General features: G+C 38.3%; 1 protein-coding gene across 2 annotated transcripts in view; it reads right to left on the bottom strand.

Moving 5' to 3' along the window:
* Positions 1-7,612, bottom strand: part of ltbp3 (latent transforming growth factor beta binding protein 3) — a 37,005-nt gene extending 29,393 nt beyond the window's left edge. For both annotated transcript variants that reach the window (XM_051893002.1, XM_051893003.1), the window contains exon 1: positions 6,924-7,612. In XM_051893002.1, coding sequence (XP_051748962.1) covers positions 6,924-7,164 — 241 coding nt within the window. In that variant the 5' untranslated portion in view covers positions 7,165-7,612. The remainder of the gene's footprint in view (positions 1-6,923) is intronic.
* Between the last annotated feature and the right edge of the window lie 4,794 nt (positions 7,613-12,406).

The following is a 12,406-nucleotide window of genomic DNA, read 5'->3' as shown; positions in this document are numbered from 1 at the left end:
TCATTAATTACTCACCCTCATGTCGTTCCAAACCCGTCAGAACACAAATTAGGATATTTTTGATGAAATCTGAATTTAACAATTTTCTCTCTACCCTGTTATTCTCCTATGCAGTTTATGTTGAAGACACATTGCAGAGTTTCCGTGTTCTACATCTGAACACCGACTCAGTATTGGCCGGCTCCTGCGTCAGCATCACACGCACGCGTCGTAAGTTCGAACGTAATCACGGAAGCACTGCACTGCGTCAACTGCGTAGGTGACTGACAGGGTAGAGAAGAAACTGCTGAATAAAGTCGTTATTTTTGTTTTGTTTTTGCACACAAAACGTATTCTCATTACTTCATAACATTAAGGTTAAACCACTGAATATTTTAACTGTCTTTACTACTTCTCTGGACCTTTAATGTGGTAATTTTTTTGCTTTCTATGGGGGATAGAAAAAACTCTCGGATTTCATCAAACATATCTTCATTTGTGTTCTGATGATGAACGAAGGTCTTGCGGGTTTGGAATGACATGAGGGTGAGTAATTAATAACAGAAATTTCATTTTTGGGTGAACTAACCCTTTAACAACAGGCCAATTGTTCAACTTAAGAAAAAGATTTTTCCAAATAAACTTTCTAGACAAAAACTCTATAAAATAGTTTTGAAAGTTGTAAGCTTTAAAAATTTATGTGATCTAGTACCTTTATACAGTATATTGTAGTAAATTGTAGTCTATCCCTCACAGCCATTTCATCTGTAAAATTCTAATTCTGACTAAAGTCTATAGTTCACCACATAATGAAAAAATGTACCCACCCTTGTGTCACTGTTTTTATCTATACAATAAAAGTTAATGGGATCCAAAACCACACTGGACCTCATTGACTTTCATTGCATGGACAAAAAACACTAAGACATTCTTCAAAATACAGTATATTTTTTGTGTTCCCAAGAAGAAAAAAAGTCCAAGAGGTCCGTGAGAGTGAGCAAATGACTATGCCTTTAAATACTGAACATCACAAAGGGACAATGGAGGGGGACGTCTTATAAAATAATGAAATAATGAAAATAATGAAATTATATCACTCAAAAAACCTGTCTACCATTAAGCATTGGATGTTTTCACATCTCAATAACTAGGGTAAGCGACCAGTAACAAATACACACACACACACACACACACATATATATATATATATATATATATATATATATACACACACACACACACACACACACACACACACACACACACATTCCTCTGCTCTGCTTTAAATAACTGGCCTCATTCTCACAGTGAAAAGCAGTGAGTTTACTCTGAGTAAACCAGAATGCTTGTTTAAGGGCCTGAGTTTCAATATTGCCCTTTAAAAAAGCCCACAGCTGCCACCTCTCCCTCAAACACAGACACTCACTTATACACAGTGTTCTCTTATCACTTTCCAACACAACCTCTAATTGGTGTTTCAAAGTCTTTGACTGGCAAGACCAATTATGCCAACTGCGTCTAACTCCTCTCTGCTATCTTCTATGTAGATGGTGCATGGAAACTTTAAAGTCACAATGAAATCAAAATTGACAATTCATATTTTTTATGGAATATAATATAACGGTATTATTATAAATGCTTCATCATTATTTTTTTTTTAAAATAATGTGCCCTTTAATCAAAATAACTTCCCCTCCCTCATGCAGCGGCATCTCTTCTCTTCTATGATGACGTTTATTAGGGGTGTAACGATATTCAAACCGAACCAAAAAAAATATGTTTCGTTTTTGCACACAAAAAGTATTCTCGTCGCTTCATAAAATTAAGGTTGAACCACTGCAGTCACATTGACTATTTTAACGATGTCTTTAGTACCTTTCTGGACCTTGAAAGTGGTGGTTAAATTACTGTGTATGGACGAGTCAGATACCTCTCGGATTTCATCAAAAATATCTTAATTTGTGTTCCGAAGATGAACGAAGGTCTTACAGGTGTGGAACAACATGAGGGTGAGTAATTAATGACAGAATTTTCATTTTTTGGGTGAACTAACCCTTTAATAAAAAAGCAATTTTGCTTAGTTTTCTCCCCCTGCTGTACCAAACTGAATTGAATCGTGACTTCAAAACCGAGGTATGAGCTAAACCAGCGGTTTTGTGTACCGTTACACCCCTAGTGCTTATCGGCAACCTGTCACTCACATGAGATCACAGCAATAGCAAACCACAACCATCCAATCAATTCCAGTTGGACAAAATTAAGTCCCGTCCTACATTTTTTCTTCTTCGAGAAGTCGATATACGTCACAATAGGGAAAAAAAGACTATTGCAACTTACTGAAGAAAGGGAAATATGCTCCACAAACAAAAGCAAAAGTTAGATGATGGAAAAGGATGGTGAGGGAAAGGGACTGAGAAACCAGGTTGATGACAGAAACTACTGCACATCATATTTAAAACAAATGGTAGATGGCCACTGACTCACGCTCACAAACACACAAGGATTGGCAAGCTTCTGGAATGTTCGATTGGATTTCTGACACATTTTCCACTCTGAAACTGCTCCTTTGTGGCTTGCTGCATGGATTTTCCATGCATAGTGGAGGAATAAAACCTGATTAGCCCCAAAGACTTCATGTATCTAGTTATGTAATAAATCTGGCTCTTACTATTGTGTGCGCTCTAAATCAGAGCATACACTGAGCTTCGCACTCCACAGTAGTCGAATAAAGAGTGATTACAGATTACAGACTGTGCTGCAAGTAGAACCCAGTTAAATAAAGAAATGAACAGAAGTCACCAAAATACAAGAAAATATGTGGCGTTTGCATGTGAAAGAGAGGCAGAGTCAGTATGTGTGTGTGTGTGTGTGTGTGTGTGTGTGTGAAAGAGGACTGAAATAGGCATGGGGTAGTGCTGCTGTTGCATGCTGGCATCATTCTGGGCACTCTGTGGCACTCTGCAGAAGTGGAGGACGGTTTGGGGTTTACAGACTTCTCACCACAGAACCCAGATGCTGGCATTGACAGACAAACAGAGAGAGGGACACAAAAAGAGAAAGAGAAGCTGCTTTCTCGGTACAACAAACTGCTAATGAAACTGTCAGTATCAGTGTTGGGCAGTAGTTACAGTAACAATATTATTTTTTGCAGTAACTAGTAGTGTAACTAATTACTAATAAGATTTCAGTGTACAGTTACCATCCATAAAACAGCTAGTTATGTAGTTACTTTTGATGCCTTAACCCCTACTGATCTGAAATCCAACAATCCAATAATTCCTTCCAGGCAGTCTGATGCATTCCATGACTATAAACCACAAGACTAAGTCAGAGAAAAATGTAATATCTATCATCTTGACAACTGAGTCAGGCTATAAGTAAAAGGTATAATACTTCATGGCAAACTCATTGTTGGCATTAGAATAAAGGTTTGTCATAATGATGATGATTATAGTTTTAATACATTTTAAGTGTAGCTGCAGTCCTTATTTCCAAAGATCAGCATGAACTCTGGACTGTGGACAAGGAAAGTGTAACGTGTTAGACACGCACGAACAAAGATGAATCACAAATATTTATTTATTAATAAAAGAGAAAACACTATGAGACAGATAAAGCAATAACACATTCACATAAACAATCCCGAACATGGAACAGACTTAACTAAAGGCTTAAATACACAAGGGAGCAATCAACGGAAAACAGAACGGGTGTAGAACTAATTAACAACCATGGAAACAAACAAGGAACTCGAAGTCAGGCAAAAGGGCACAGGGAAAACTAAACTAAAACGCAATGAACTGACAGGACTAAACATAAATGTAACAGAAAGACATTCTAGTCTCGTTTCCACTGACATTACCCAGAACAATTTGTCCCAGGAACTTTTTTCCCCCCAGACCTGTTGCTGTCTGTGTTTCCATCATGGTCTAAAGTACTGTAAGGATTACGCAAATTAGTCCAGTGATGTAGGACTGCGTGCGACGGATAAGCTTAATAAAGCCTGAACCTCATCGTCGGTCCATCGGCCGTATTTTTTAAATTCCACTGTTGATTCGAAAAGAAAACAACTCTTACTGCACGCACCACAACAGGCTTTTAAAAATGGTGGTTGAAATAAAATGCTGCGTGGAGTCAACCAATCAAAATGCTGCGTGAACTCAACCAAGTCCCACCCCCAAAATTACCTGAACTTTAAAAAAGAAAAAGTACTACCTTGCGAGCAGGGACTTTCTGAGGGGAAAATGTTTACTCGGAACTTCATTTAGACCCTAGTTTCTGCGGTCGAAACACACCGAGGACCACCCCAAAGTCCCTAGTTCCTGGGGAAAGTTCCTTGCGGTGGAAACCCAGCTTCTGAGGAGAGTATTATTCCCTAATGGACCCTTAGAACCAGAAATTTGAGAAAAGTTCAGGTCTGGTGAATTTATTTTTCAACCAGTCTTTTGGGTAGCATTTTTGAAGATAACATGTTTTAGGGACTGTGGGAGCTTCTTGTCTGATTTCATAATCTCAGAGAGACAAATACTCTGACTTTCATGCAAACAAATGGACTTGCATAAAAAAATAAGTGTGTGTCCACATTATAGACATTACAGATTTAACACATTTTAGACATTAAGATCATATTGGTGTAGGGTTGGGTTAGAAGGGTCAGGGTTTTGAAATCTAAAAATTCCAAAAGTGTCTTTGAGAGTTTAGGGTTCAAGGACAGGATTCATCATTCACTTATGATGTAGTTAACTCGAGTCAAATAAAATCACTGCTTCCACTACCAGTCAAACATTTGGGGCTTTTTTTTGGGAAAGAAATTAAAACTTTTATTCAAAAAGGACACATTAAATTCACCAAAAGCAAGATTAAAAAAAAGAAAAATTTTTACAAAAGAGTTCTATGCGATAAATGCAGCTTTGGTGACCATAAGAGCATAAATCTTACTGACCCCAAACTTTTGAATGGTAGTGTACAATAATAACCTATTAGGCCCTGTCCCAAATGGCACGCTTCATGTGCATTTTCGGTCTTGTGGACTTACAATGGCCGCTGCGTGCGCGTGTCCGTTAAGTCCACAAGACCGTAGGGTGTCCCATTCGTCATTTAAGCTTAAAGAAAGGTGCTCGTGAGCGCCCCCTTTGCGGCTGCTATGCGCCCTCGATGCGCACTTCTGCTGAGGCCGCAAGTCTGTGAGCTACGGAGAGGACTTCTACCCGGCAGTCCAAGCGGCATTACGTCGTGAAAGTGCGGACTCAGAGGAAGACCGTGAGGGTTTAGGGTGCCATTTGGGACAGGGCCTAGGTAACATATTAGTATTATTATTGCTGTTTTTTAAGACATTATATATTTATGAAAAATTCACAAATTTAATTTCATCTTTGTTTTGAGCTGTCTAATTGTTAAGCTAAAATAATTGAAAAATGATCCCAACAATACATTAAATAAACTACCTGTTTTTCCTTCGAGACCAACTAAACAGTGTAATTTATTTGCAGACCAAATAGTAAATAACAAATAACCGATTACATTGAAAAGTATGAATATCTGAAAAAAAAAAGAAAGAAAAAATTATCAAAAAGTTTTGATCTCTAATTATAAAGCTGTGCTTGTTTTAGAACCAGATTCTAACAAAATCCTATGAGTCAGAGTATATGTGGCAGATTTGATGTTTGCTATTTAGAAAGTAAGTCATCCCACAACCTTATACGATCTCATACACCACGAACCACAGATGCTCTTAGTAAAAGTCTTTGAGCCTGATGTGCATGGACTTCTTTGGACTTCCATAAATGTAGCTTTCACTCAGCAGTGACTCAGCTTCCGCCTTTATTTTTACCCCATTTATTTATTTTTGGACTCGACTCATTCAAAAGCACATGGGCATCCAGCAGACAAAATTGGAGTGCACCAGAGAGCAAGAGAGAGAGAAAGAAAGACAACACACACTAAATGAACCTGCTGTGAAGCAGAACTAAAAAAACAATCACTTTCATCACAATACTGATGCAAAACCCAGACAAACATGTTGAGCTAAACATACCCACACACACTTATAGATACACTATCTAAGCATATCAGCTTTTGGCATTCTTTACTTGAAATAACAAACTGATACACCAGCCCTTAAGGACCTGTGTGTGTGTGTGGGGGGGGGGGGGTTCTCTCACTAAACACATACACACAAACTATTTTAGTGGTGGGTTGACTGCAAGTGTGTGTTTACATGGACAAAGAGAATGTAAATGTACAGTATGTGTGTGTTTAAGAGATGAGAAAATATTTGTGTGTGTATGCAGTGCAGATCTTGCTGCGTAGACTTTATGGCACCATGCCTTACCACATCCAATCTGATACAGCTCAGAGCGAGAGCTACCCTGCCAACCAGACAATATGCAGAAACCATTAAGAAGAGCGAGAGAGAAATAGAAGAGGGGGTTATTATTGCATTTCCACTCACAAACTCACGTGCCGGTGCCAGATATTCAATCATTAAATTTGTACATTAAAGGGATATTTCACTCAAAAATATAAATTCTGTAGTAATTTAAAAACACTTATGTCATTCCAAACCTGTATGACTTACTTTCTTCAGTGGAAGAGAGTCAGCTACAGCGAGAAGTCACCATTCACTTTCATTGTATTGAGAAAAAAAAAAGATGCAATGAAAGTAAATGGAGACTGTCAGAAAAAAAAAAAGTCTCCTTTTGTGTTTTTACTGAATAAATAAAGTCATACAGGTTTGGAACAGCATGAGGACGGATAAATGTTTAATTTATGTAATTCAAGCTGAAATGTTCATTTTTGGTGAACTATACCTTTAAGGCCCTTCTTTATATATGAGAGTTAAGTATTCAAGTGTGGAGAAACTTTAACAATAAGGGCTCGTGAGCAGTCCTGTCATCAAACTGAACGGAATAATAACCGTTAAAAACTTGTTTGAATCGTCTTACCGACTCTGAAGCCAGGCCCGGTCAGTGTGTCCGCCGACTGTCCGTTTTCACCGATAAGCGTAGTATTGTTGCCCTGTTCGCAGGTGTCCTGACACTGGCCCTTCAGGCATGTCCGTTTGCAGATGAGTGGCGCGATGACCACTTTGAAGCGCTCGCGAGTGGACGCGCGCTCGGCGCACAGAGCCAGCCGCTGGAGCGCGAGCCAGATGAGGAGCAGATGGGAGAGAATCAGCGAGGGCATGCTGGCATCCCTCAATGCCAACACAGGGCATTCACGCTACCACCCACAGAATATCCACGTAAAGCCTGAGCGGACCAGGCAGTCCCTCCGGGCACGACCACAGAAGACGTTTTGCTGGAGCCCAGTTTGGAAAATGTACGCAAGCACGCGCTCTTTTCCCAGGCAGCGCTGGCTATGAAAGTCCTCGCGCAGAAAGTTTTCCTGATGCCTTCCTGCCCCGTTTAAAGTAAGAAACTTGAAAAATTACATCCGGTTCGGTGGATAAAAAATACAGATTATTCGCACCGAGGCCATTTGGGACATTTTTAAAAGCTTTTTTAAAATTCTTACATGTTTTAAATGACAGCCTGGCAGTGGAATAAGGTGAAAAACTCCTCATTCCTTAAAGCCTAGTCCTCCTTACTTTCAGTCGCTGCGTGGATGGCGTGTGTGTGCGTATCGCAGTTTGGGAAAGTTTAGGAGGAGGAGAGGCAAAGCAAGAGCCAATCCACGGGCAGCCGACCTGGCGCAGGGCCAGAGCAGTACAAGAGCGGGACTCAAAGTGGTTTTGTTGTCGGTGCTTTTCTTCGTCACCTTCTTTTCCCCTTATTTCGCACACTTCAAGCGCTCGATGACGGTGCTCCATGGGCTCGATCTTCCGCTGCGGTCTCGGTCAGTAAATACAAAAACAACAGTGGCAAGGACAGCTGCGGTGCCCTGGGCCAAACATTTTGTATGTGCCAAACTTATTTCTAGTGTTTACTACCTGAGCGGAGTAGGAACGCAATTTACCACATTACAGGGGATTTCCAAATCTTACCTGGCAAGAAATGTCTTTTTTTAACATCCTCCTAAAAAAAATAATATATGCTGGGTTTACTGGTCTTAGCTGGTCTTCAAACTTGCCCAGACGGATCTTTTAACTGGTTTTAGAGGGATTTTGGGCACTTCGCTTGGACAGCATGAGAGACAAGCTAAACTGGCTTAAACCAGCAAACCATTTTCTCTTTAGCAAGTACCATAGTAGTGCCATGGTATTCTTTTAAAGGGATAGTACACCCAAAAACAAAAATTCAGTCATAATTTACTCACCCTTAAGTTGTTTCAAACTTGTATGAATTTCTTTTTTCTGTTGAACACAAAAGAAGATATTTTGAAGAATGTCTGTAACCAAACATTTTTCAAAATATCTTCTTTTGTGTTCAACAGCAGAAGGTTGGCGTCATTTTCCAAACAAACTGTCAAAATAAAGTGAAGAATATTCACACAAATGTGTTTTGTGGCCAGAAGAATAAAAAATAATAAAGATAACAATATGATTGTTTTGGTGGTGGGGGGGGGGATGTGATTTTATAGAGGACATGTGTAAACAAGAAGGGGGAGAGGGAGAATTAAAGAAAGATAAGCCAGTGGAAAAGAAAAAAAAATGTTAGAGTAGGATGATGGAGAGGCGAAGTTAGAGAAAGTTGAGTCACTTCCTTTAAGAAAAGTGAGAATGTTTGCTTTCAGTCACTGAGGAAATGACTGCATGAGAGCTCCTCACTCTCTCACACACATACACATGGAGAGAGTTCACAGGCAGATCTTACATTTTTGGCTACACAGAGGCATGCAGCACCAAAACCCATAACAGACATGCGCAGTTGCTTAAACACACAGGAATTTTTATGCTAAAATACACACATGCACAGAGAGCTGTAGCATGACCAGAAAAAGCAAGCTGTTGCGCTCCATGCTAGTCTTCATTTTTCTAACACACAAACAGACAATGAATTTTTCAAAAGCAACACTCCTCATAAAGTCTCTAAATAATATACTGCTATTTATTTTTTAATTTCAGTCAGACTTAGGGTGTTTTCACACTTTTTCAGGAGTCTGAGCATGGTTCGCTGGATTTTTGCCCCGTGTGTGAACACTCCAAACGATCTCAGACCCTTTTAAAGTAAACCAAACCGAAACCATCTAGCGAGGTGGTTTGAGTACGGTTCACTGAAACATGCATTGTGAACACAAATTGCTCCAGGACTTTTTATTCTTTAAAAATAAAAATCTTGGTTACAGTAAGGCACATACAATGTGAGTGAATGGGATCAAATATCTAGTCCAATGAACTGGACTAGATCTAAAAAGGAACAGTATGAACACAAAGAGGTCTGAAATCCCATTTGGTTCTTTCAAAGAGGACTCTAACAAGGTTAAATGTTTGCTATGTGCCTTTAGATTTAAAAAAAAATTATTCAGTAAAAAAACAATATGCACTTTTAACAATATATTAAATTAATTCTAAATCAACAAAATTCACTATTAGGCCAAGCAGCTTTTAAGATGACTTAAAGGGTCAGTTCACCCAAAAATGAAAATGATGTTATTAATTACTCACCCTCATGTCATTCTACACCCGTAAAACCTTTGTTCATCTTCGGAACACAAATTAAGTATTGTTGAATAAAGTCGTTATTTTGTTTTTTTGGTTTACAAAAAGTATTCTTGTCACTTCATAACATTAAGGTTGAACCACTGTAGTCACATTGACTATTTTAACGATGTCTTTAGTAGCCTACCTCTCTGGACCTTGAAAGTGGTGGTTAAATTGTTGTCTACGGATGAGTCAGATACCTCTTGGATTTCATCAAAAATATTTTCATTTGTGTTCTGAAGATGAATGAAGGTGTTATGGGTGTGGAACGACATGAGGGTGAGTAATTAATGACAGAAATTTCATTTTTGGGTGAACTAACCCTTTAAATAGCAATCAAAGGCAACCTCATACAGTTCTGTGAATGAAAAACAAATTTTTTGCACATCAAAATAAGCAGTCTGATGACACACAGCACTGGGATGAGTGTTCAAGCCAACAAACGTTACCCTCAATGTGACATTAAAACCTGCTTACTGCAGCATGGAGAGCAGGGACTATGTGGTCTGGAGGCAGGGTGTGGGCTCAAAGAGCAGAGTGGTCTTGACTTACGTCACAGAGACTATAATCACGCCTGAGTGGATACATGAGTCACTTCAGAATCAAGAAGGGAAGGGAGGAGAGCTCTGGCCAAACATCAACTAATGTGGGTCAGACTTTGGCTGCCCGATGTCTCATCGTCTGGGGCAAAAGAGCACAGTGGCATTTTACAATGGAAGCCTTTGGGGGCTGAATTGATTGATGGGGAACTGCTGGGGGGGACTATCATTTGTCAGAAATGGGCTGACAAAAGATAGTTCAAGCCGATTCTGTAAAACGTACAAAAACAGACTTTTTAAATACTTTTAAATATTTTTAAATTTTAAATACTTTTTCACTTAGAAGACATGCAACAAACTGAACTGGCTGGAGTCAAACTGATGTTACATGCAGTGTTTGAGGTAACGCATTACAAGTAACTTGAGTTACGTAATCAGATTACTTTTTTTAAGTAACTAGTAAAGTAACCCATTACTTTTTTTAATTTACAACTAAATATCCAAGTTACTATTTCACAGTTATTGACTGACAGCTCTCATGTCCCCATGTTGAGAGAAATAAAGTGCAGAGGCATTGTGTGCGCTGTGTAAACATGATGCTAATTGTAGTTCTAGACTAAATACGAACATGCATTTACTCATTTCACTTGCATAAAAACATTCAGTAAAACAGTGAAATGCAATCTCAAAAATTACTTTAGATTAGATTTAGAAATAAGAGTGTTGAACTTTCTTCTCCTGTATCCTATTCTTCTTTAATCCAGAATGGCAGCACAGCTGAAAGGTTTGTTTGAGCTGCGCCCTCTACTGTACAGGCGTAAATATGCATTTCCTTCAGCCTGAGGCTTATTCATTTCACTTTTGGTGTGAAAGGGCCTTTACATTTGCCAAAAATAGAACTTTGAGAAAAAGTAACACAAAAGTAATGTAACGCATTACTTTTCATAAAAAGTAACTAAGTAACGTAATTAGTTACTTTTTTAGGGAGTAACGCAATATTTTAACGCATTACTTTCAAAAGTAACTTTCCCCAACACTACATACCATTCAAAATGGGGGGGGGGGGGGGGGAGAATTTTAGAATTTTTTTCTAAATAAATATTTTTCTATTAAAAGGATAAAAATTCTGTCATCGTTTACTCATCCTCAAGTTTCCTTCTTCTGCTGAACACAAAAAGATATTTTAAAGAATGTTGGTAATCAAACAGTTGAAGGTAGCCACTGACTTCCTTAGTAGGAAAAAAAAATTATAACTGATGTTGCCCTGTTGAAATTTATGGATGTTTTCATTTTTCCAACAGATTGTTCAAATTCAAAATACATTTATTTAGTTTCCCCTGTTGTTGTATCCTGTGAGTCAAGACTGTCTCACCCCAGCGTAACCAGAGTCAACACACAGAAAAGAAAGACTATTCACAGTCACACAACTATAAACAAAGACTATATAAGAATACAGACAGAGAGAGGAAAAGTCTAATTTCATCTTAGTCCTGAACTCTCTCACGAATAGCCCCACCTATAACACTGTCCTGTTTATTTGACCAAGTTCATGAGCCCTGTATGTGTTCTCTTCTCACACACACACACACACACATATATACACACATACATACACACACACACACACACACTGCTGTCTGAATTACACATGGAAGGCTCTCAACCTACCATATGTACATTGATAAATTCAGTCCCCATCTAAGCCAGAAGAATCTTGCATGAACATTTTAAATTCAGATTCAGTAATAGATACATTTGAAAGTTTTAATTGTCAATGATTATAATACTGTTGGTACATCATTCTGAATATGAGTGAACTTGAAGGTTATATATATTAAGGAGATGACGACTGTGCCCTTTTTTATAAAAGAGTATAATGATTGAAAATACATATTGAAGGATATGCAAGTAGAGATGTTTTGTTATAGCAAAGGAATTCTCAGGCTATTTTAATGTTTTCTTATCAAAATTGGCCTGTATTTAGATAGCTTACAATGAGTATAATGCTGGAGAATGAATGTTTACATTGATCATATTTGTACCATAATGAAACTAAACATTACGAACAACTACTTTGAATCTTCCCCTTCATTTGGCTGAAACATTGCTGTCCCTCAATTTGCATTACATATAAAGTGTTGCAGACCAGCCCAAAATGCTGGTTTAATACTAGCAAAAAAAAAAAAAAAAATCAGAATGTTCAATCTTTACATGATATCAAACATTCGGTTCTGCATATTTACTAAGTAAGAGGCTGTTGAGTGTTTTTACACTGATGTTTTTTGGGGTGTTAACTACAAGTATTTTT

Source organism: Ctenopharyngodon idella, chromosome 5 (assembly GCF_019924925.1).
Source record: "Ctenopharyngodon idella isolate HZGC_01 chromosome 5, HZGC01, whole genome shotgun sequence".
Classification (NCBI taxonomy): domain Eukaryota; kingdom Metazoa; phylum Chordata; class Actinopteri; order Cypriniformes; family Xenocyprididae; genus Ctenopharyngodon; species Ctenopharyngodon idella.
The sequence above is the reverse complement of the archived record's forward strand: the minus strand, read 5'-3'. Positions and strand labels throughout refer to the sequence as shown.